At 41.0% G+C, this 25,539-nt stretch overlaps 1 protein-coding gene across 2 annotated transcripts in view; it reads left to right on the forward strand.

Moving 5' to 3' along the window:
* The first annotated feature begins 3,804 nt into the window (after positions 1–3,804).
* The window catches only part of TXNRD3 (thioredoxin reductase 3), a 62,778-nt gene continuing 41,043 nt past the window's right edge, over positions 3,805–25,539 (forward strand). For both annotated transcript variants that reach the window (XM_037024008.2, XM_073231158.1), the window contains exons 1-5: positions 3,805–3,992; positions 21,275–21,335; positions 22,369–22,478; positions 24,204–24,308; positions 24,552–24,624. In XM_037024008.2, coding sequence (XP_036879903.2) covers positions 3,954–3,992; positions 21,275–21,335; positions 22,369–22,478; positions 24,204–24,308; positions 24,552–24,624 — 388 coding nt within the window. In that variant the 5' untranslated portion in view covers positions 3,805–3,953. The remainder of the gene's footprint in view (positions 3,993–21,274; positions 21,336–22,368; positions 22,479–24,203; positions 24,309–24,551; positions 24,625–25,539) is intronic.

Consider the following 25,539-nt stretch of genomic DNA (forward strand, 5'->3'; position numbering starts at 1 on the left):
AATATGTAATGCTGTGTCTGCTTGCTTTGCTGTTTCTCTGTGATCTATGGTGCAGGTCCATCCCTGGACTGGGGGAGCTGCCAGTTGGCATCAGGTCTTGTGACAAATGACCAGAATAATATTTTTAAAAATAGTGAGACACTGAGGTGGCAGCTTTTGTTAAGGTTGCCCATATAGTGTGTCTCTCATCCACAGCAGCTATACATGCCTCCTGTGGGTAAGGGGGCATAAGCTGTGTATCTGGGTAGCTGTTGGGACCCTCAGTAAGATGAGGAGATGGTGCATGCTGAGTATTTTGTGCTGTATCTGTCTACAAAGCCATCTAAACATAGTAGTAGACTAAGGCTTATTGTGGCTTGTGAATTTGATCGCCCATCTCAACCCGTAATAACCACTGATGGTTTACTGCATTGTCTATACATAAATACTACCAAAGAAACGGTGAGGAAAGGACATTTAAGCAAACTATAGATGAAAAGCATACACCACAGGTGAATCGACCCATTGGAAGGAATTGCACATGTGGTTCTAATTTCAAAGTAGCTCTGCCTCTCACAATTTCATGTTATAAAGCTTGACAATGTAAAAATAATAATATAATTTGAAAAATTCATGGATAAGAAGGTGGGGAAGTAGGAAAAATTGTAAACTGTCTAATTTTGTCACTTTTCTACCAGAAAGTAAAAACATACAGTTGGAACTTGTTAAAAATTAATGATATTAATCTTATGGTTCACAATCATTTCTTTAAAGAGATCTTTGAGAAGCTAGTATCTTCTCTGGAAAAATCTGAACAAGTAATTCCTACAGATTAGCTTTTACTTTTAGAATTTCTCTTACATTCTACTTTAAAATTAGCATAACCTATATGATAAAATTATCTTTCCATATATAGTCCTAAATGTTTAAATTTTTGCAGAGATATCTGGAATGATGGTCATGATACACTGAAAATAAAATTTTCTACTAGACTTTGGGATGATTATTATCCTATGTTTTTGTTTTATCCTTTCTATTTTCTTTTGTTGCTTGAGTTTTTTGAAAAAGAGTGTATGTTATTTTTGATAAATTAATATTTATCTTAAAAAAACAAGGAAGTGATAAATGAATTAAACATACAAGGAATAGAAAAAATGAAAAATGAACTCCAAGAATATATAACAAAGGCACTAATAAAAGTAGAACAGAAATTAATGAATTAGAAAACAAAAGTAAATTTCATTAATAAAATTTAAAACTTTCTTTGAAAATGTGAAAATTTAAATAAAGCGAAAGAAACCTCACTAAAATGGAGTCAGAGGCCAGCAGGGCAAACACGCAGTCACTAGCACTGGTGGTCAACTGTAGGGCCAACCCCCAGAGACCTACCTTGCAAACAACAGGCTTTTTTAGCTACTGTTTTATACCTCAGAACGAGGAAACAAGGTTTTTCTCTTCCCCTGGAAACAGCCCAGCCAATGAGAGACTTACAACTCAGCCAATGAGAAGCCACTGTACTTGAAACTCCAAATTTCTTCCAATGAACTTTTTGATTATAACAGTCCTCCCAGCTCCCCACATTTCTCTGTAGAAGAGCCTTTTCCTCTCCTTTGTTCTCTGACTTGCCTACGGTTTTGCTGTAGCTCGTGTGTTCAGAATTGAAATTCTCTGCTATTCCTAAATAAGCATATTTTTGCTGGTAAAATAACCGATGGCTTTATTTTTAAGTCTAACAAGAAAGTAAGTCAAATAGACATTATGACACAATTGACTAAGTAGTAAAGAGAGAATACACAAATAACTACAGTGTTTTTCCCTTCTTCCTCATTTTCTCTAAAGTCTAACCTTTGCTCAGGACAACAGTGCAGCCATCATTCTCCTGCCTGAAATCATTGTCTTTGGTTCTCCGTTCCTTCCCAGAAAGTTTTTAAACAGCATGTCAACAAGATCTCAGCCATCTGGCCCCTGCTCACTTCACCAGCATTAATTTCTCCCTCAGCTCTGCCCATCTGCAGATCGTCAAGCATTTCAGCAAACACCAGAAACGCTGTGCCCTGCTGCTGCAGGTCAGTTGCAGGCCTCCATCCGTCTGGTATCCTCTTCCAGCTCTTTTCGTCTGGGTAACTACTCTTCGGCTTACCAAACTCAGCTTAAGTGTATTCCTCTTTTTAGAACTATTTCCCCATTTGTGCCCCTTATTTCTGACATCTCTTTCTGAAAGGCTCTAGTCCAAAGGCAGACACTGTTGCCCATTTCTGTATTCCCCAATACTGAGCACAGTCCTGGGGTTAAAATAAAGGCATGCAATAGGCTACACAGGTCTGAGACCAGAAGAGTGGCAGGCCCTGAACAGCATGGTCTGGGCCCCACCTCCCTGATTTAGGACTCTGAATGAGCAGAGCAGAAAGAAAAAGTATTTGAGATTCCAGCCTGCGGACAAGAGAGGAGGCACGTTATGGTGATACATGTACTGGTAATTTGTGATGTCTGAATCGCTCAATCATTCATTATGTATGCCTAATAAGAAGCAGGTACTATGATAGTCTTGGGATGAAGCTGTGAGCTAGAGTGCTGAGGTCCCTCCCTCATGGAGCTACATTCTGGTGGTGGTGATGTGGGACTGGGGCACACAGTATTACGCACGTAAATCAGTACCTAAGGAAGATGATCACAAATAGCAGTAAATGTGCCATGGAGGATATAGAACCTGTGTGTTGCGATGGAGACAGGGCTACTTCATTCTGGGTGGAGAGCAAAACATTCTGAAAGAAGGTACCACTTAAGCCAAGGCTTTGTTGGCGAGAAGATTTGCTGGAGGCAGGAGACCAGTCTAGGCCAAGGAAGCAGAAAATGCAAAGATCCCAAGGCAGGGAAGGGTTCGACATATCCGAGGCGCAGGGAGAAAGCCAGGGTGGCTTCTGTACAGTGAATCAGAGGGACAGTGTCAGGAGGTGACCCCAGAGAGGGACCACGCCAGGCACGCTGCTCTTGTGGTTCTTTTTCATTATGGCGGTTTCATTCATTCATTGCAGTGCAGGGAACTCCAAGTCAGAGGGACCAAGTTCAGCCTTGAGATCCTAAGTCCAGCACCCACCCAAACGATGGATGCAGGATTCCTGCTCTGTCACAGATGATTTCGGTGTCCTTTTGTTAGAGGTGCCTCTAGAATTATATTGTAGAGACTGCGAGGCAGCGACCTAGGAAACCCACTTTAAAAATGCGTTGCAATAGGAAACGTAGAATTTTTATTCTGTTTGTGCGATATAAACTTTAAAAGAAAGAAGCCGTCTTTGCTAAACATGATTTATTTATTCACTGTTTCCATAGATTGAGACATCTATCCGCATTGCGGAATATATATCCATTTCTAAAGTGGATTAGAGTCCTGGTGGAGACTAAAAGCGAGTAAATACACCACAGGGGCACCCCGACCCCGGCGGCATCACGGAGAGTGAGCAGTCCCGCGTTGCGCACCCAAAGCTGGGACAATAAAGGAGCAACTCCGCATGCAGCCCCTACAAAGTGGGGACGCCAGCGGAAGCAATGCTGTGACCCAGTTCGCAGACGCCGGGGGGCGGGGCGGCGCCGCGGGCGGGGCGGCGCCGCGCCGCCGACCTTCCGGCTGATTTGCGGCGAGTGCAGGGCGTGGGCGGTGTTCGTGGTTCCCGCTTTCAACCCCAGTCCGGACGCTGCCGCCCGCGTCTTGGTTTCTGAGCAGGCCCGGCCCAGCCGGGAGCGACACCGAGACCCTGGCTCAGCCACCGCCGCCGCCGCCGTCGCGGGCGCAGACGTCGCCCGGGCCGGTCAAGGTGGGCGCCGTCTCCAACCGCCGCCTGGGCAGCGTCCGCGGCGCGCCCAAGTCATCGCCTCCCGGGCGCCGGGCCCGCCTGTCATCCCCTGGGTCCAACCGCGCATCCGAGGCCCGCGAGGAGCTGCGGCGCCGCCTCCTAGGCCTCATCGAGGGCAACCGAGTGATGGTCTTCAGCAAGAGTTACTGCCCGCACAGCACGCGGGTAGGCGGGGCCGGGGCGGGGTCGCGGGAGCCTGGAAGGCTGGGGTCGCCGGCGTCCCGCGGGTGCTCCCTCCGGCGCCGCGGTGCTGCCCCTGGGCGCAGACCCCCGAGGCCAGGCGTGCCGGGACTCGAGGCCCTTCCCGGGGTTGGTGACATGAAGCCAGGGCCGGATCCCTTTGCTCGGCACTGTGGGAGAGGCGGCCACGCGGCCCAGCCGACCCGAGCTCCCAGATCGCCTAAGCTCCGCCTACCTGTTCTGCGGGGTTAACCGCTCCTCCTCTCCTTCCTCGCTGTTAGCTGGAGTTGGCTTATTCATCAACAGCTTATCAGGAAAATAAAAGAGATTTCTAGGAAATTTTGGCCTGATAATAGTACGAATAGAGGCCACGACTTGGGAATAGAGTAGAGCAGGATTCAGGGATCTCACTTGCTAACTGGTGACCTTAACCGGGTTACAGGATTTAAGAGTCCTAATTTCCACATCTTATAAAATGAACCTAATGAGCAGTGTGAGAATGGTACTGATGCCGGGGTTCTTGTTCACGAAGCCGAAGAATGAGCTTCACAAACAGTCAAGGTAGGAGAGCAAGGTACACAGGCTTTTATTTAGAGATAAAGTGAAAGAACAGAGCTCTCTGCTTACGCCAGGAGGGGACAAGAGAGTCCGTGGTGGTGCGTTGTCTAGGCGGTGTATAGGCAGCCGAGAGACCACGAGCTAGGGATGTGGATCTACTAGATGGTCTCTAAGTGTTTATTTTCAAAGGGACACTAAGTTTCTTATCGGTTTTTCAGACTATTTTGCGGAGTTATGAACATAAGAAATTTACTGCTTTCTCAGAATAGCAGGTTCTTGGTTTGGGAGCATATCAGTCAAGGCTGCTTGTTTTGCTTTCAAGGTGAGCTGAGTTACTGACTTGATTAGAGCTGGAGGAGGAAAAGCAGCATCTGGGTAAAGTTAAAGATAAACTTGGCCTCTTAGCAGGCTAAAGTAAATTTTACAATAGCCTCATTTAATTGACACAATGAAGACATGGGCCATGCTGAGGTATTTTCTTATCTGGGGGATGTTCAAACATTCCAGGCCAGGTTATTCCTGGCTTTTTAGTTTTAGCTAATCTTCACTGAAGAATGCTTATATACTTAGTTTGATATTTTACTTTAGAGAATTAATGTGACTCTGTCTTTGTTTAATTGTTTAATATGAAGTTTGGGTAGGGGTCTTTTTCCGGAGGCCCTCACCCTACTCTGACTACACCCACGGTCCCAGTCTCAGTACGAGGTGACGGGTAATTCAGCTGTATTGCACGCTGTTAACTTATGGTGGGGACAGGGTGGCTGGGTATCAAGTATTATTTTATGGGTAAACTGGTTCTAAGTTTAAAAACTCAGGAATGAACCTTTGGAAGATAAACCCATCTGTATGATAGGGACTTTCAGTATTTTGAACTATGCTTTTCACATTGTGAGAAAGTTGAAATAATATATGAAATATGCAAAAGCATGAATTGCTGGGTGAGGTAGGTTCATGAAATTGTAGAATGTTTTTCAAGTTTTTAGGTTTACATTGCCTTAATATATTGTTTCATGAAACATGAGCATCATGCATTACATTGTAAAGAATAACAAATCAACACTAGTATTCTGATTCTGGAAGCTTCCTTGGATCTCTTTTCCTGATTACTAGTCCTCCCTCCCCCAGGGAAAACCACTATGCAAAACTCCTTGCTTTTCTTTGCAGTTTTACCAAATGCACATATATCCTTAAATAATAATTTATTCTTTTTTGCCTGTTTGGTACCTATGTAAGAATCATGTGTAAGTACTCTGCAATATTTTTTCTTAAGTTAGATTTAGAGATTCATGCATATTAGTATATGTAGCTGTGGTTTGTTAAACCATAATCTGGGGATGTGTCATACTACAGTTCAGCAAATCTGTTTCTACTTATATTTCACTCTTAAAAACAATACGGCTATTCCTATTCTTGCACATATCTTCCAGTGCACATATGCAGGACTTACTTTAGAGTTGATGTCTTGAAACTGATATGCTGGGCCATAGAGGATGCAAGATTTCTACCTTAACTAGGTGATGCCAAAATGCTTTTCCAAGCAGTTATACCAATTTACCCTCTCACTGGCAGTGTATAAACATAATAGCACACCTTGCTCTATGTCCTCGCCAGCAGTTTGATATAAATATTGCCATTCTGGGAGTTATGAAATGGTATTTTGTGGTTTTAATTTTGCATTTCACTGATGAACTCAAACATCTTTTCATGTGTTTACAGATTGTTCGAGTTTCCTTTTCTACTAAATGTTTAGATCTTTTGCTTATTTATTAGGTTTTATTTTTGTAGCGATTTGTAGGCATTCTTTATATATTTGGACACTAATCCTTTGGTTCTGTTTATTGGGAAATATCCAGATTTGGCTTTCCTTTTCATTCTGCGGGATTGTTTGGTTAACTGAAGTTTTCAAGTTTAATGCAACCAATTCTATCACTATTTTCCTTTTGTAGTTTATGCTTATGTATCTTATTTAGGAAATCTGCTTTTACTCTCTGAGGTACTAAAGATACTCTCCTGTTTTAGCTCCTGAAGTTTTTTGAGTGTGCTTTTCACACCCACCTTTTTTATTCCACCTGGAATGATGATGTGACTGGGGATCTAGTTTGCTTATTTCTTTATGACATATCATTTGTCCCTGTTTCATTCATTGGAGAGTCCATTTTCTTTGTACTGAATTGAATACTCACTCATCATCCATCAGGTTCTCACATATGTGTTGGTTCCAGGCATTGTCTTCTCAGATTTTTTAAAGTTATCCTTTGAAAGAGCCAAGAGATCAGAACTGTGCCTGCCCACTGCTGTATCACTGGGGCCCCGAATAGTGTCAGACATGTAATGTTGGTTAAATGAAGAAATGGTCTTAGATCATTCAAGTCAAATCTTTGCCAGTGTGGAAAATCTAGGACGAATGACCCTTCCATCCTGTGTTTGTTAACATTTCAATAATGTGGCCACTACTTGCAATCATTTTACATAGTTGGACAGCTCTGGGGATTAGAATTTGTTTAAAAAGTTGAGCCAAAATCTGTCTCCCTGAAACATTCACAGTTCTGGAAATGAGTGTTGCCCTAATGCACAGAATTAAGAACCCTGATTCTACTTAGATAACCGATCTTAGAGTATTTTACGTGAGTGTTTTTCTTGCTTGGGCAAGCAGCCCACTCCCTATGTATCTGTATCATTTATTTTTACATGCGACCCTTCACTAATTCAATTGTGAGTGGTTTGACCATGAACTTCTTACTGTTTCACCCCAAACTAGACACCACATTCCATACCTGTTCTTCCCTGTACAGAGTCCAGTAGAGAGAGGCTTGTTCCCTGATGTGACCACTAATGTCATTCATCAAGTGTTATTGGGGGGACACAAAAATAAATGAACTGTGGTCTTGCCTCCCAAGGTGAATTTTATGTTTTATGCTTATAGTCTAATGAGCGGTAATCACCCAGCTCTCGTACAAAAAGAAGTGCCTGTGAAAAACAAGTGGAAATGAGGGACAAAGACAATTCCTCATCTGGAGAATCAGAAAAATGTCAGGAAATTATATTTAAGTTGGTCCTTGAGGGAAAAGTTAGGTGTCTGTAGGTAAGAAAGAACATCTAGCTTAGGAATCAGTATAAGCAAAGATAGGAGATGATGAAATGAAAATAGCATAGTTGAATGTAGAGTTTATAAAAAAATCAAGAGCATAAAATGTAAAATGCCTGGAAGTTCAGTTTCAAAGTCATTATCGAGGAGATCTGAAAATGCTCACTGGTAAGTGTGGACTAAGTGATGTAGGCAAAGGAACGTCATCTCAGATTTTTGAGAGGAGTGAAAGGGTCAGATCTCTGATCTGAAATCTAGCAATAGGACAAGCAGACTCTGTGGATGCGGCTAGAATAGTCAGGAGGTTACGTACTATTAAAATTGGCTACATGTCAATGGCCCAACTAACAGTGAAGAAAACACCCTAATTTTTTTTATCCCCTTTCCCACATTAACCTTAAGCCATGTTCCCCTAATCCTAAATTCATAACATTTGTGGACTGAAAATTAATTCATACATTGATTAGCTTTTTTTTTTTGGTATAAAATACGCATAAAGTTTAATGATTTTAAAGTTCGGTAGCAGCAAGTACATGTAGGTTGTGCAGCCATCACCATACCCACCCACAAACTTTTTTCACCTTGAAGCTTTATACCCATTGCAAAATAATTCCTGTTCCCCCTCTTCAATCCCCTGGCACCCACTGTTCTACTTTCTGTCTCTGTGAATCTGACTACTCTAGTTTCCTCACATAAGTGAGATCATACGGTATTTGTCCTTTTGTGACTGACTTGTTTCACTGAGCAGAATGTCTTAAAGGTTTGTCTGTGTTGTAGCCTGTCAGAATTTCCTTCCTTTTTAAGGCTGAATAATACTCTATTTTATGTAGACCACCTGTGATTTATCCAGTCCTCTGTTGATTGACACCTGGGTCTCTTCTACCTTTTGGCTATTGTGAATGTTGCAGTTTTGAACATGGCTGTACAAATACCTGTTTGAGTCCCTCCTTTCAGTTCTTCTAGGTATATACCCAGAGGTGGAATTGCTGGATCATATGGTATTTATATTTTTACCTTTTTGAGAAACCACCGCACTGTTTTCCACAGTGGCCATACTGTTTTATATTCCTACAGATAGTGCACAAAGGTTCCAATTTCTTCATATCCTTGCCAACACTAGTTGTTTTCTGGGGTTTCTGTTGTTGTTTTGGTGAGAGTTATCCTGTTGGGTATGAAGTGGTATCATTGTGGTTTTAATTTCATTTCCCTGTTAGCTAGTGATGGTGAGTATCTATCATATCCTTATCGGCCATTTGTTAATGGCTAATATCATTTTTGGATGCATGTCAGTTTTTTTTTGTTTTTTTAAATAAATGAAACTTTATTTGAAAAATATTCTTAAAATTATAATACTGATGCTTACTTGTGTTAGGCAGGAAAACATATGAGCAGGGTGGAAAGAGAAAAAGGGCAGAAAGTCCACTAAAAAGACCCAAAATTAATCAATCAAAGCTCAAAAAGTCAAAAGCAACTTGGCCTGGAATGTTTGAATATTTCCCATATAAACGAAGGTACCTCAGCATAGCCCATGTCTTTATTGTGTTAATCATGTAGGCCTAGTTTACTTTTTTTTTTTTTAATGGTTTATTTTACATTTTTTAAGAACTCACCACATGCCCTGTGATCCACACTGGCTCGAGCTTCATAATAGTTCATAATAGTTCTGTGAGGCAGGTGTGAACATCATTCCCATTTTACACTCAAGGAAATTGGACCTTTGGAGTTTAAGGAAACTGCCCCAGACCACATAACCAGTAAGTGGCAGAAATCGGATCAAACCCTCTCTGGCTCTAGAGCCTAAGTCTATACACTTTCACTTTTTTCTTTTTTTTTGAGAGGGCATCTTTCATATTTATTGATCAAATGGTTGTTAACAACAATAAAATTCTGTATAGGGGAGTCAATGCTCAATGCACAATCATTAATCCACCCAAGCCTAATTTTCGTCAGTCTCCAATCTTCTGAAGCATAACGAACAAGTTCTTACATGGTGAACAAATTCTTACATAGTGAATAAGTTCTTACATGATGAACAGTACAAGGGCAGTCATCACAAAAACTTTCGGTTTTGATCACACATTATGAACTATAAACAATCAGGTCAAACATGAATATTCATTTGATTTTTATACTTGATTTATATGTGAATCCCACATTTCTCCCTTTATTATTATTATTATTATTTTTTTAATAAAATGCTGAAGTGGTAGGTAGATGCAAGATAAAGGTAGAAAACATAGTTTAGTGCTGTAAGAGAGCAAATGTAGATGATCAGGTGTGTGCCTGTAGACTAAGTGCCAATCCAAACCAGACAAGGGCAACAAAACATCCGCGGATGCAAAAGATTTCTCTCAAAACAGGGGGGGTGAGGTTCTAAGCCTCACCTCTGTTGATCCCCAATTTCTCACCTGATGGCCCCCCTGCGACTGTGCCTGTCTTAGGTTGCTCCTCCCTTGAGGAATCTTACCCGTCTCTGGCTAACCAGTCATCCTCCGGGGCCATACAGGGAAATGTAAAGTTGGTAAGTGAGAGAGAAGCCACATTGTTTGAAAAGGCCAGCTTTTCACTTCCCTGCAGATTCATGCCCTGTGGCTTCCATACCCAGCATTTGTCCCGAGGTATCCTTACCACCTGGAGGAATCATGACACTTGGTGAATTCGACACGAGGCACGAATTCCATTCAAGGGTTGCAACCAGGAAGGAAGAGAAAAGCTATAGAGGTAGCAGACAGAAGAAAACATGGGAAGATTGACCATTTCTTTGACATATCTTCTTGTAGAGCAACCCAAGCATGTATAGGTTTTAAACCACCAATCAAATTGTGCGCACACATTAACATAATAGGAATACAGTTACATAACCAAAGCAGATCTATAATTACCAGCCATCTCCAGTGAAGCCAAGAAAACCAGTTAGGCACCCTAGGCATTTATGAAAATTTGTCAATGATATAATGGATATTGTCCAACTGTACTTGAACAGTCTGAGAGAAATCAGACAAATCAAAACAACCCATTCCTGGGAACTGTTCACATCCCATATGTTCTTTTAACAGTAGATAGTCTGTGGTTGTAAGATTTTGGAGTGCTACAACTTGCACTTCGCCCAATTCTTGGTTGAGTTCCAACAGTATAGATCCAGTCAAATTTGTTGTTTTACTGTATGCCCAGGCCAGCTTGGATATCTCCTTCTTCATCCCAATGGCAAGTCCAGGAACCGGTGGGATGAATGCAGCTACAACTGCAGCATCGCCTGGATCTTTGTTGAGGTTTTTTGATGATCATCTTCTGGTATGACTCTTCCAGAGAGTGCTGATGTTGGAAGTTCTTCATATTGTATCTTAGTTCATTTTCTGGGTAGCCAAAACAGACCCTTTGCCCACACTTTGATATGCCCTTTATACCATTGTGTAGAACTCATTGGAGGTCACCACACAGGAACTGCTTTTTTTTTTAAGAGAAAGGGATATTATCAGAAAAGTGTACCTCAATAGCCGATCATCTGACACCCTTTAAGTGATCAAAATTAAGGATATTTAAAGCATGCATTAATCATTGATTTACAGTTAGTTTTATCCTATCAGGGAGTAATTACCCTTCTCTTTCATTTTTTTTTGTTACATTTAATCTACACTTACATGAAGAATATTATGTTTACTAGGCTCTCCCCTATACCAGGTCCCCCCTATAAACCCCTTTATAGTCACTGTCCATCAGCATAGCAAAATGTTGTAGAATCACTACTTGTCTTCTCTGTCTTGTACAGCCCTCCGCTTTCTCCCACCCCCGCCATGCATGCTAATCTTAATATCCCTCTTCTTCTCCCACACCCCTTATCCATCCCTACCCACCCATCCTCCCCAGTCCCTTTCCCTTTGGTACCTGTTAGTCCATTCCTGGGTTCTGTGATTCCGCTGCTGTTTTGTTCCTTCAGTTTTTCCTTTGTTCTTATGCTCCACAGATGAGTGAAGTCATTTGGTATTTCTCTTTCTCCGCTTGGCTTATTTCACTGAGCATAATACCCTCCAGGTCCATCCATGTTGCTGCAAATGGTAGGATTTGCCCTCTTCTTATGGCTGAGTAGTATTCCATTGTGTATATGTACCACATCTTCTTTATCCATTCATCTACCGATGGACATTTAGGTTGCTTCCAATTCTTGGCTATTGTAAATAGTGCTGCGATAAACATAGGGGTGCATCTGTCTTTCTCAAACTTGATTGCTTTGTTCTTAGGGTAAATTCCTAGGAGTGGAATTCTTGGGTCAAATGGTAAGTCTGTTTTGAGCATTTTGATGAACCTCCATACTGCTTTCCACAATGGCTGAACTAATTTACATTCCCACCAGCAGTGTAGGAGGGTTCCCCTTTCTCCACAGCCTCACCAACATTTGTTGTTGTTTCTCTTTTGGATGGCAGCCATCCTTACTGGTGTGAGGTGATACCTCATTGTAGTTTTAATTTGCATTTCTCTGATAATTAGTGATGTGGAGCATCTTTTCATGTGTCTGTTGGCCATCTGTATTTCTTATTTTGGAGAACTGTCTGTTCAGTTCCTCTACCCATTTTTTAATTGGATTATTTGATTTTTGTTTGTTAAGGCGTGTGAGCTCTTTATATATTTTGGATGTCAAGCCTTTATCGGATCTGTCATTTACAAATATATTCTCCCATACTGTAGGGTTCCTTTTTGTTCTGTTGATGGTATCTTTTGCTGTACAGAAGCTTTTCAGCTTAATATAGTCCCACTTGTTCATTTTTGCTGTTGTTTTCCTTGCCCAGGGCGATATGTTCAAGAAGAGGTCACTCATGTTTATGTCTAAGAGGTTTTTGCCTATGTTTTTTTCCACAAGTTTAATGGTTTCATGACTTACATTCAGGTCTTTGATCCATTTTGAATTTACTTTTGTGTATGGGATTAGACAGTGGTCCAGTTTCATTCTCCTACATGTAGCTGTCCAGTTTGCCAGCACCATCTGTTGAAGAGACTGTCATTTCGCCATTGTATGTTCATGGCTCCTTTATCAAATATTAATTGACCATATATGTTTGGGTTAATGTCTGGAGTCTCTAATCTGTTCCACTGGTCTGTGGCTCTGTTCTTGTGCCAGTACCAAATTGTCTTGATTACTATGGCTGTATAGTAGAGCTTGAAGTCGGGGAGTGAGATCCCCCCTACTTTATCCTTCTTTCTCAGGATTGCTTTGGCTATTTGGGGTCTTTGGTGTTTCCATATGAATTTTTGAATTACTTGTTCCAGTTCATTGAAGAATGTTGCTGGTAATTTGATAGTGATTGCATCAAATCTGTATATTGCTTTGGGCAGGTTGGCCATTTTGATGATATTGATTCTTCCTAGCCACGAGCATGGGATGAGTTTCCATTTGTTAGTGTCCCCTTTAATTTCTCTTAAGAGTGATTTGTAGTTTTCAGAGTATAGGTCATTCACTTTTTTGGTTAGATTTATTCCTAGGTATTTTATTCTTTTTGATGCAATTGTGAATGGAATTGTTTTCCTGATTTCTCTTTCTATTGGTTCACTGTTAGTGTATAGGAAAGCTACAGATTTCTGTGTGTTAATTTTGTATCCTGCAACTTTGCTGTATTCCGATATCAGTTCTAATAGTTTTGCATGGAGTCTTTCGTGTTTTTTATGTACAATATCATGTCATCTGCAAATAGTGACAGTTTAACTTCTTCTTTACCAATCTGGATTCCTTGTATTTCTTTGTTTTGTCTGATTGCCGTGGCTAGGACCACTAGTACCATGTTAAATAACAGTGGGGAGAGTGGGCATCCCTGTCTGGTTCCCGATCTCAGAGGAAATGCTTTCTGCTTCTCGCTGTTCAGTATAATGCTGGCTGTGGGTTTATCATATATGGCCTTTATTATGTTGATGTACTTGCCCTCTATTCCCATTTTGCTGAGAGTTTTTATCGTGAATGGATGTTGAATTTTGTCAAATGCTTTTTCAGCATCTATGGAGATGATCATGTGGTTTTTGTCTTTCTTTTTGTTGATGTGGTGGATAATGTTGATGGATTTTCGAATGTTGTACCATCCTTGCATCCCTGGGATGAATCCCACTTGGTCATGGTGTATGATCCTTTTGATATACTGTTGAATTCTGTTTGCTAATATTTTATTGAGTATTTTTACATCTACATTCATCAGGGATATTGGTCTGTAATTTTCTTTTTTGGTGGGGTCTTTGCCTGGTTTTGGTATTAGGGTGATGTTGGCTTCATAGAATGAGTTTGGGAGTGTTCCCTCCTCTTCTATTTTTTGGAACACTTTAAGTAGAATGGGTATTATGTCTTCTCTATACGTCTGATAAAATTCTGAGGTAAATCTGTCCGGTCCGGGTGCTTTGTTCTTCAGTAGTTTTTTGATTACCGTTTCAATTTCTTTGCTCGTAATTGGTTTGTTTAACTTTCGTGTTTCTTCCTTGGACAGTCTTGGAAGGTTGTATTTTTCTAGGAAGTTGTCCATTTCTTCTAGGTTTTCCAGCTTGTTGGCATATAGGTTTTCATAGTAGTCTTTAATAATTCTTTGTATTTCTGTGGGGTCTGTCATGATTTTTCCATTCTCATTTCTGATTATGTTGATTTGTGTTGATTCTCTTTTTCTTTTAATAAGTTTGGCTAGAGGCTTATCTGTTTTGTTTATTCTCTCAAAGAACCAGCTCTTGGTTTTGTTGATTTTTGCTATTGTTTTATTCTTCTCAATTTTGTTTATTTCTTCTCTGATCTTTATTATGTCCCTCCTTCTGCTGACTTTAGGCCTCATTTGTTCTTCTTTTTCAAGTTTCAGTAGTTATGATGTTAGACTATTCATTTGGGATTGTTCTTCCTTCTTCACGTGTTCCTGGATTGCTATATACTTTCCTCTTAAGACTGCTTTCACTGTGTCCCACAGAAGTTGGGGCTTTGTGTTGTTGTTGTCATTTGTTTCTGTATATTCCTTGATCTCTATTTTAATTTGTTTGTTGATCCATTGATTAATTAGGAGCATGTTGTTAAGCCTGTATGTGTTTGTGAGCCTTTTTGTTTTCTTTGTAGAATTTATTTCTAGTTTTATAGCTTTGTGGTCTGAAAAATTGGTTGGTAGAATTTCAGTATTTTGGATTTTGCTGAGGCTCTTTTTGTGGGCTAGTATGTGGTCTATTCTGGAGAATGTTCCATGTGCACTTGAGAAGAATGTATATCCTGTTGCTTTTGGATGTAGAGTTCTATAGATATCTATTAGGTCCATCTGCTCTACTGTGTTGTTCAGTGCTTCCATGTCCTTACTTATTTTCTGCCCCGTGGATCTATCCTTTGGGCTGAGTGGTGTGTTGAAGTCTCCTAAAATGAATACATTGCAGTCTATTTCCTCCTTTAGTTCTGTTAGTATTTGTTTCACATATGCTTGTGCTCCTGTGTTGGGTGCATATATATTTAGAATGGTTATATCCTCTTGTTGGACTGAGCCCTTTATCATTATGTAGTGTCCTTCTTTATCTCTTGTTACTTTCTTTGTTTTGAAGTCTATTTTGTCTGATATTAGTACTGCAATCCCTGCTTTCTTCTCGCTGTTGTTTGCCTGAAATATGTTTTTCCATCCCTTGACTTTTAGTCTGTGCATGTCTTTGGGTTTGAGGTGAGTCTCTTGTAAGCAGCATATAGATGGGTATTGTTTTTTTATCCATTCAGTTACTCCATGTCTTTTGATTGGTGCCTTCAGTCCATTTACATTTAGGGTGACTATTGAAAGATATGTACTATAGCCATTGCAGGCTTTAAATTCGTGGTTACCAAAGGTTCAAGGTTAGCCTCTTTAGTATCTTACTGCCTAACTTAGCTTGCTTATTGAGCTGTTATATACACTGTCTGGAGATTCTTTTCTTCTCTCCCTTCTTATTCCTCCTCCTCCATTCTTCATATGTTGGGTGTTTTGTTCTGTGCTCTTTCTAGGAGTGCTCCCATCTAGAGCAGTCCCTGTAAGATGCCCTGTAGAGGTGGTTTTTGGGAAGCAAATTCCCTCAGGTTTTGCTCGTCTGGGAATTGTTTAATCCCGCCATCATATTTAAATGATAGTCGTGCTGGATACAGTATCCTTGGTTCAAGGCCCTTCTGTTTCATTGCATTAAATTTACCATGCCATTCTCTTCTGGCCTGTAGGGTTTCTGTCGAGAAGTCTGATGTTAGTCTGATGGGTTTTCCTTTATAGGTGACCTTTTTTTCTCTAGCTGCCTTTAAAACTCTGTCCTTGTCCTTGATCTTTTCCATTTTAATAATTATGTGTCTTGGTGTTGTCCTCCTTGGAATCTTTCTGTTAAGGGTTCTGTGTATTTCCGTGGTCTGTTCGATTATTTCCTCCCCCAGCTTGGGGATGTTTTCAGCAATTATTTCTTCCAAGATACTTTCTATCCCTTTTCCTCTCTCTTCTTCTTCTGGTACCCCTATAATACGGGTATTGTTCCTTCTGGATTGGTCACACAGTTCTCTTAATATTCTTTCATTCCTGGAGATCCTTTTGTCTTTCTCTATGTCAGCTTCTATGCGTTCCTGTTCTCTGGTTTCAGTTCCATCAATGGCCTCTTGCATCTTATCCATTCTGCTTATAAATCCTTCCAGAGTTTGTTTCATTTCTGTGATCTCCTTTCTGGCATCTGCGATCTCCCTCCAGACTTCATCCCATTTCTCTTGCGTATTTCTCTGCATCTCTGTCAGCATGTTTATGATTTTTATTTTGAATTCTTTGTCAGGAAGACTGGTTAGGTCTGTCTCCTTCTCTGGTGTCTGTGTGATCTTGGTTTGCCTGTAATTTTGTCTTTTCATGGTGATAGGAATAGTTTGCAGAGCTGGGACTAGTGACGGCTGGAAGAACTTCCCTTCTTGTTGGTTTGTGGCCTTCCTCTACTGGGAGAATAGCGACCTCTAGTGGCTTGTGCTGGGAAGCTGTGCACAGACAGGGCTTCTGCTTCCTCCCGGCTGCTATGGAGTTTATCTCCGCTGTTGCATTGGGTGTGACCTGGCTCGGACTGCTACTCCAAAGTGGTTGAGTTGCATTGGAGGGGGCGTGGCCGGGAGGCTATTTATCTCCGTAAGGGGCCTCCGTGCTCCCTGCAGCCCAGGGGATTAGAGTGCCCAGAGATCCCCGGATTCCCTACCTCTGGACCAGGTGTCCCGCCCTGCCCCTTTAAGACTTCCAAAAAGCACCTGCCAAAACAAAACAACGACCACCAAAAAAAAAAAAAAAAAATGGCTGCTCGTTTTTCTTTATTCTCCGGTGCTGGCCTCCGATACCCGCTCGCCGGTCTTGCTGCCCTGTTTCCTTAGTATTGGGGTCCCTGTCCCTTTAAGACTTCCAAAAAGCACTCACCACAACAAAACAGCAACAACAACAAAAAAAAGATGGCCGCTCGCTTTTCTTTAGTCCTCCGGCGCCAGCCTCTGGTACCCGCTCATCGTTCTTCTGCCCTGTTTCCCTAGTATCCAGGGCCCCACGCTTGCACTGTGTCTGCGCTCTGGTCCGGATGGCTGGGGATGGGTGTTCAGCAGTCCTGGGCTCCCTCTGCCTCCCACTGGGAGCTGGGGGGAGGGGCACTCGGGACCCGCCGGGCCGGGGTTTGTATCTTACCCCCTTTGCAAGGCGCGCTGGGTTCTCGCAGGTGTTGATGTGGTCTGGATGTTTTCCTGTGTCCTCTGGTCTCTTATTTTAGGAAGAGTTGTCTTTGTTATATTTTCATAGATATATGTGGTTTTGGGAAGAGATTTCCGCTGCTCTACTCACCCTGCCATCTTGGCTCCGCCCTCTGAGTTTTTTAATTCAGTTATATTTTTTTGACTTTATGAGTTCTCCATATATTCTAGATATGAGTCTCTTATCAGATATATGATTTGTAACTTTCTCTGCAACTCTGGGGTTTTCCTTATTACTCAGTTGATCTGTCCTTTGATGCACAGAAGTTTTTAATTTTCATGAGGTATAATTGCTTTGTTTTCTTTTGTTAATTGCGCCCTTGGTCTTACATTAAAAAAATCTTGCCAAATCAAATGTTGTAAAAGCTTTTGCCTCATGTTTTTATCTAAGAGTTTTATAGTTTTAGCTCTTACATTTACATCTTTGATTCATTAATTTTTGCATATGGTGTTAGGTAAGGGTCCAGTTGCATTCTTTTGCATGTGGATAATCCCTCCAGTTTTTGTAGCACCATTCATTGAAAAGATCGTCCCTTCCCATTGAATGGTCTTGGCAACACTGTCAAAATCATTTGACCTTATATGTGAGGCTTTATTTCTGGGTTCTCTGTTCTCTTCTATTGATCTCTATGTCTATCTTTATTACAGTACCACACTGTTTCGACTACTGCAGCTTTGTAGCAATTTTTGAAATCAGGAAGTGTGAGACCTCTAATTTTGTTCTTTTTCAAGGTTTTTTTTTTGCTATTCCAGGTTTCCTTGAGATTCCACATGAATTTTAGGATGGATTTTTCTATTTCTGCAAAGTCTGTTTTTGGGGTTTTGTTAGAGATTACACTGAGTCTGTAGATCACTTTGGATAATAGTGATATGTAAACAATATTAATTCTCTTCTAAGCTATGAACACAGATCTTTCCATTTACTGGTGGAAGCTTGAGTTCTTTCAGCAACTTGTAGTTTTTAGTGTACAAGTCTTTGCTTCTTATTAAGTTTATTCATTGGTGTTCTTCATGATATTGTAAGTGGAATTCTTTTCTTCTTTTTGGGATTGTTCATTGTTAGTATATAGGAAAGTAACTGATTTTTGTGAGATGATTTTGTGTCCTGTATCTTTAGTGAGTTTGTTTATTAGTTAATAGTTTTTTGGCAGTCTCTAGGATTTTGTGTGTTTAATAGTTTTTTGGCAGTCTCTAGGATTTTGTGTGTGTAGGATCATGTTATCAATGAATAGAGATAATTTTACTTATTTTCCAATTTGGATGCCTTTTATTTCCTTTTCTTCCCATATTTCTCTGGCTAGGACTTCTAGTACTATAGTACTATCTAGTACTATAAAAATGATGAAAGTGGGCACTCTTTTTTTTTGTTCCTGGTTTTAGAGGAAATGCTTTCAGTCTCTCACCATCAAGTATGATGTTACCTGTGGGCTTTTTGTATATGGCCTTTCGTTTGTTGGGGGTAGTTTCCTTCTGTTCTTAGTTTGTTGAGGGTTTTTATTGTGAAGGGGGGTTGACTGTTCTTAAATGCTTTTCCTGCATCCATTGAGATGATTATGTGTTTTTTTTTGTCCTTCATTCTGTTAATATGGTATGGTACATTGATCTCTTTGTATGTTGCACCATTCTTGCATTCTAGGAATAAATCCTTCTTGGCCACTATTTGCTACTATTACATTGAGGATTTTTGCATCAGCGGTCATCAGGGATATTGGTCTGCAGTTTTCTTGTAGTCTGGCTTAGGTGGCCTCATGGGAGGAGTTTAGATATGTTCCCTCTTTGGTTTTTTGGCAGAGCTTGAGGAATATTGGTGTTCATTTTTCTTTATATGTTTGGTAAAATTCACCATGAAACCATCTGGCCCTGAGCTTTTCCTTGGTTGTGAGGCTTTTGGTTACTGACTCAGTCTCCTTAGTGGTCCCAGGTCTGTTCCCATTTTCTATTTATTTATGATTTTTAGTAGGGCATGTGTTTCTAGGCACTTAAACATTTCATCTAGATTATCATATTTGTAGATGTACAGTTCATAATACTGTCTTATAATCCTTTTTATTTCTGTGAAAACAGTGTAATGGTCCCCATTTCATTTCTGATTTTAGTTATTTAGTCTTCTCCATTTCTTTCTTAGTATAACTTAAAATTATGTCCATTCTGTAAATCTTTTCAAAGGAACAGCTCTTGGTTTTGTTGATTTTTTTCCATTGTTTTCCTATTCTCTATTTTGTTTATTTCTGCTCTCACCTTAATGTACTTCCTTCCCTTCTGCTACCTTTAGGTTCAGTTGTGTTTTCTTTCTAGTTTCTTAAGGTGTAAAGTTAGGGAGTTGATTTAAGATCTTTGTTTTTTAACGTAAACATTTGTAACTATAGATTTTCCTTTCATCACTGCATTTTTATTTTCATTTGTCAGGATATGCTCTAGCTTCCCCTGTGACTTCTTCGTTGACCCATTGTTGAGGAGTGTGTTTAGTTTCCACATACTTGTACTTGTCTTTCTGCTATTGATTTCTAGTTGCATTAAGATGTGTTCTGTGGCCAGCATATATGACCTGTCCTGAAGAATGTTCCATCTGTACTTGAGAAAATGTGTATCCTGCTTTTGTTAGGTGGAGTGTTCTGTAGTCTGTTAGGTCCCTTTGGTCTGTGGTGTTCTTCCAGTCCTCTGGCCCTTACTGATCCTCTGTCTGGTCGTTCTATCCTGTTTCAAAAGTGAAATGTTAACGTCTCCTCTGTCAGTTTCTTCAATTTGGTCAGCGTTTGCGTCAGATATTTGAGACTCCATGTTTGGTGGGTATGTTTATAATTGTATTTACTGGTTATATGGAGTCCTTTACGAAATATAAAGCCATTTTTAGTCTCTTCTAACAATTTTGACATAGTCTATTTAGTCTTGTATCCATGAAGCCATTCCTGCTCTCTTCTGGTTATTACTAGTGTGGAGTATCTTTTCCATCCTTTCACTTTCAACCTGTGGTTTTCTCTCTCTTGTAAACGCACTAGCTTACGGTTTATCTTGTTGCTCTAATGAAGCTATCACCTCCCCTTCATTGCTGACCTCCAAAGCCTCCAGTGTTTTAAAGATGCCTTTAGACTCGAATTTCTCCACCATCTATTTCAAATAAAGTTTTTCTTTGGGTAGAGCTTTGGAGCACTCTAATGTTATGGTTTACCTCTTCCCCTGAGCAGAATCTTTGAGATGTTGCTCCAGAGCAAGGGGTAGGGACAGTGACCTGATTCTCGTGGAGTGAGAACCCTGCTTTATGAGCAGAGCTCAGGTGGGAGTAGTAACCTCTGGTCTTCCTGGCTCACATTTCCCAGCCTGGGACATCACCCTTCCAGTGGGCTGGGGTGAGAGTGATTGGGGCCCCAGTATTTCTGGCCTAGCACAGAGCCTTCAATCTGTGAGTGGGGGCCAGGTGGAGGAAGGGAGCTCCCATTTGGTCACACTTACCAGGGACGTGACCTCTGCCACTGGGAGCTGTGGGGAGACTGGGAAGTGCCGGTGGCCCGCCCATTCTGGCGAAAGGGAGGCAGCCTCACTCTCTTGGCCACATTCATGTAGCGTTGGGGAGGTCGTGGTCTTACTCCCTTAGCCTCTCCCTGCTCTGACATCTAAAAGATTTTTGTGAATAAATGTTTCTTCATTTGCTGTGCACCCTTAGGAAAATTCCCAGGGGCTTTAAATTGTTCTTTTTTAGAAATTCTCACTAGCTCTATGTGTTTCACCTAGGAGCAGGTCTGCTGAGCACCTAATCCCTCGGGCCTGGCAGTGGAAGATCTAGGCTTTCCTTGAGGGCCGAGGCAGTGTACGTGGGCTTCAAAATACCACTTAGGCTGCAGTTCAGAGAACAGGACAATTATTTTGGACATCGCTTATTACTATGCCCACATTTCGTAACTGTTGACTCTTTGCAAGAGTAAAACAGGTGAATTTTTGTTCCAGGTCAAAGAACTCTTTTCTTCCTTGGGAGTTGAATGTAATGTCTTGGAACTTGATCGAGTCGGTAAGTAGAATGGTTAATACATCCTGTGTTTATAATGCCAATGAGATTGACTTCTTCGCATTTGCTTTGCTGCATTTTACTCTTGTCTCTGAGTTAGCAGGGCTGTTTTTGTTTACATTCAGCCATGCAGAAAATGAATCTCTGTATGACAAATAATTGGTGTAGATTTTTTTATTTATATAATTTTCATATTTGGGGGGAGGGAGTGGGAGGAAGATGTATTAGCTGCTATGTTTGAAGTACTTTACTTTCAAATGTATCTGCTAACTTCCTAGCAAAATAAATTAGGCCGTAATATGTGAAAAGAATCCATCCCTATGTCCTGATTGTATTACCCTTGAGGGGGAACACATAAATTTTTGAGTTCTATACTTTTGAATTCTTGTCATCTGTGCTTGCATTGATATATTAATTGGGGATGTTACACATGCATGTGAATGGCAGTGGTGGGAGATGGAGTGAACAGAAAAATATTTAATCTCTGCCTTCACTGGACTTTACCAACTCCTTTTAGCTAAGTTGCCTTAATATATGAAGTGTTGTAGAATCTTTGAGACTTTTCCAAAGAGTATACCAAATAGGGTAGTCTGAAGTAGTCATGCCCTGCTCATATTTTTAGGGATGGAGATTATATTGTAGACTATGATCATAAAGATTATTCAAATATCATTATAGGAAATATTTGCTGAGTTATTCCTGTGGAAGCAGACTCTTATCTTGATGTTTGCTCTTTAAAGATCAAATCGTTTGTCCTGGCATTAGTCATTGAATTATGCATCAAAATCTAATTTCAAAGGGTTTATTTTAAAAGGAATCAGTAAACTGGTCTTCACTCTTTAAGGTTTCCTTTGAAAACCTGGGTGTTTTCCCCTTGAGTCATCATTTCATAAGTTACATAATACTTTCATATATAACTACTGACCTTTTATGGGTTTGCACATGTGAGCATTTGAGTGTTGTGACACTTCAGTTCAACTCACAAAGGTTTGGAACCCTTTCATTCTTTTAATGTATTTAATTGTTAATTCTTCAGATGATGGGGCCAATGTTCAAGAAGTACTGTCGGAGATCACTAATCAGAGAACCGTGCCCAATATTTTTGTGAATAAAGTGCATGTGGGTGGATGTGACCAAACTTTCCAGGTAAAATAATGTTATCTGTTCTTAATGCTGTTTGTTTAAATTTTGATTTGAAAAATATTTGAAAGGGGAGAACATGGGTTTTAGGAGTGGTTTAGTCGAAAAGTGTATAGGATGGTTATTAGATTACCTTGGTTTGCTCTAAGGGAAATTAGCTTTTCTACCAACTCATCCTTTAGAAGTTGAGTTTTGAGTGAGGTTACCAGACTGTATGTGGCTACCTGGAGCTCTGGTCTCTGGCTCTTGATGGAGAGAGAAACAAGGCCTGTTCGCTTTTTAAGGTTTAGTGTCGTTCAATGCTAACATGCTTGTCTAGGGTAAATGTAATGCCTGTCAAAGCTAATCCTGTGGAGCTTTGTAAAGGGTTATGGCCTTTGATTTTTTGGTTCCTAGAATGCAGAAATGAACAGAAGTCATCCAGTTAAGCAGTGACAGATAAAAATTGATGTTCATTAAGTAAGGTCTCTGCTTATAACCTGTTACCTTTGTTAAAATGCTGCTGTCCTATATTCCTGCAAATGGTAGTATGCAGTATGGTGGTAGTCAGTGATTGATAACTCATATTTGAAATTTTAATTGAAGTTACAATTCTCTTGGAAAAAAGACTGTCTGCATTGTATGTTAATTTGTAACCAGCATCATTGTCTAGTAGAGCATGCTTTATTAGCTCTGGAAGCTGTAACCCAGTTCACATGGTGGCTTGTACCATAATCAGAGCTCTGAAAGGCCTTCGGAAGTGCTGGTGTTGCCAATCTTAACCTGGAAAATGATGTCAGAGGATGAATCTGCAGATGCAGAGACATCAGTCCTATTTCAAACTGAAAGGCATTTCCTTCAATGGCAGGTGCTAGGAGACAGATTTTTCTAAGGGCATCTAAAAGTAAGGAGGCCTCTTTAGAATGTGCTGGAAACCTTTCTGGCCACCATCCTTCAGTGGGCGATGAGGCATCTGCTGAATGCAGTTGTGACATGGGCCTTCCATTGCGCCTCCCAGGATGAGCTGGTTCCAGTGTGGTGTTTCTAAGGCCAGCGTCATGGGATGGTGCACCCATGGTCTTTTTATAAAGAAAACTTTTGCTGAGTCACATGTTGGACCTCTGACCTCATCTAAGCTGCTTCACAAGGAGGGCCAAGTGAACACGAGAATAGCGTGCAGAGCCAACCTGTGAACTGCTGCTGAAAGGAAAAAGCTAAATGTTTGTGTTGTATAGGAAGTTCACCAGGCAGCTGCAAAAATTTAGGTTGATTTATGAGAAACCATGAAAGAATGTAAAGTGTGTGCTCTGCTGATGGCACACAGATATGTTTATGATGTTAACATAAAGCCTGATTCAGGTGACCAAAATATAGAGGATCTTCAAAAATGGTAGTCGGCCACTTTATTGCATTTGGTTATGTTTGGGTGAACAGACCAAGGAAAATAACCTCGGCTGACGTAGGTGTAAAGCTGTGACCTCTGGGCTGTTTGACGCATGCTGGACCAGCAGGCCTTGACACACACACACTCTCTCTCTCTCTCTCTCTCACTCACTCACTCACTCACTCACTCACTCTTCCTAACTCTTGGGACCTCGGGTGAACACCATTCAAGATAAGTTTATAATTCCAGCTTAGATGGATCATAGGTTGACTCTAGATTTTTGAAACAGAAATTGTGCTGATTAAATGTAGGGTGTAAATAAACAGCTTTAAAACAAGTCATGCCCTGCTCTCTCTGGTCAACCATAGGCACACCAGAGTGGCCTGTTACAGAAGCTCCTTCAGGAAGACACGTCATACGATTTTGACCTCATTGTCCTTGGCGGTGGTTCAGGTGGCCTCGCATGTGCTCAGGTATGAAAAAAAAGAGACCCAAAGATCATTTTCCTGGTGATTGCCATAAGCATTTCTCCTGCTTCTTTAAAAAAAAAAAAAGCACATTTTGATGTCACTGCCCAAGCTTTTATTTTAATAGCTTGCTTAATAATACAAAGAAGACTGTATTAGCACAGGACACAGTCTTTTCACTAAGGGGAAAGAAAAATGGGGGGATTGTCAGGAAAATAGCAGCTCTTTACATGTTGCTTTCTTTTGTAGGAAGCTGCCATTTTGGGAAAGAAAGTCATGGTGCTGGACTTTGTGGTCCCATCCCCTCAGGGCACCTCCTGGGGTAAGCTGCTTCTCCCGGCTCTTGTGGCTGTCACTGTGCTTGCTCTTTATGTCCATCACTGGCTTTGGGGAGCTCATTTAATTCTCATGACAACCTCAAGAGGTATTACTAGCCTGTTTCACAGGTAAGGAAACAGTCTCAGTGAACGTAAGGAACTGGCCAAAATTGCATGACAAGGGATGACTTGGGAAGATAATATGAAAATAATTAAGAAAGATGTTGCAAAAAGAAAATGTTCCATGACCCCCATAGTCCAGACCATCTGCAAATATAATTTTTGCACATGTGTACTAACGTTTTCACGTAGTGGCAGTCACAGATTAGACTGTAATGTGCCCACCTAAGTTTGCCATAGCACTTATTTGCATTTCTGCATTAACAGCATAACTGACTCCAAAGGCTGCACAGTGGTCCATGGAGTTGAGGTGCATGCTCAGTTTAGTACAGCACAAGGTGAGCTTTGTGCACTGTGACTTTGCTGTGGACAGAGTGCTCACCTTCCCATGTTCCTCTTGCGTTTAAAATAGAACACACAGATGTTTTGCTGGTAACTTTCTGTTTGTGCTTCAAATGTGTTCTCTGTGTCTCTACCCTGTTCTATGCCCCAGAAGGCTGATGAATTGACAGCCTTGCCCTCTGGCTTCTGGGTGGGAGAAATGGTGGGGATGTGCCGGGGGTGGAGAGTGGAGCTGGGGTCTTCCCCTGGCCCTGGCCCTGCTGTGGCTGCTGGCCAGCTCAGTCTGCCTGTGTGGAAGGCCACCCCCCATCTCATGGCCGTCCCTCTCGGGCTGCGTGTTCACTCATTGCCTGTGTGCCTTCACACGGGGCTGGGGTTTCTCCGATATTCTGGTCTTCCTTGCTCCTCCTGCCCACGCCCCAGTAACTATTTTTCTGTAAACTCTCCTCAATTTCCCA

The sequence above is a fragment of the Manis javanica genome, chromosome 3 (assembly GCF_040802235.1).
Source record: "Manis javanica isolate MJ-LG chromosome 3, MJ_LKY, whole genome shotgun sequence".
NCBI classification, from domain to species: domain Eukaryota; kingdom Metazoa; phylum Chordata; class Mammalia; order Pholidota; family Manidae; genus Manis; species Manis javanica.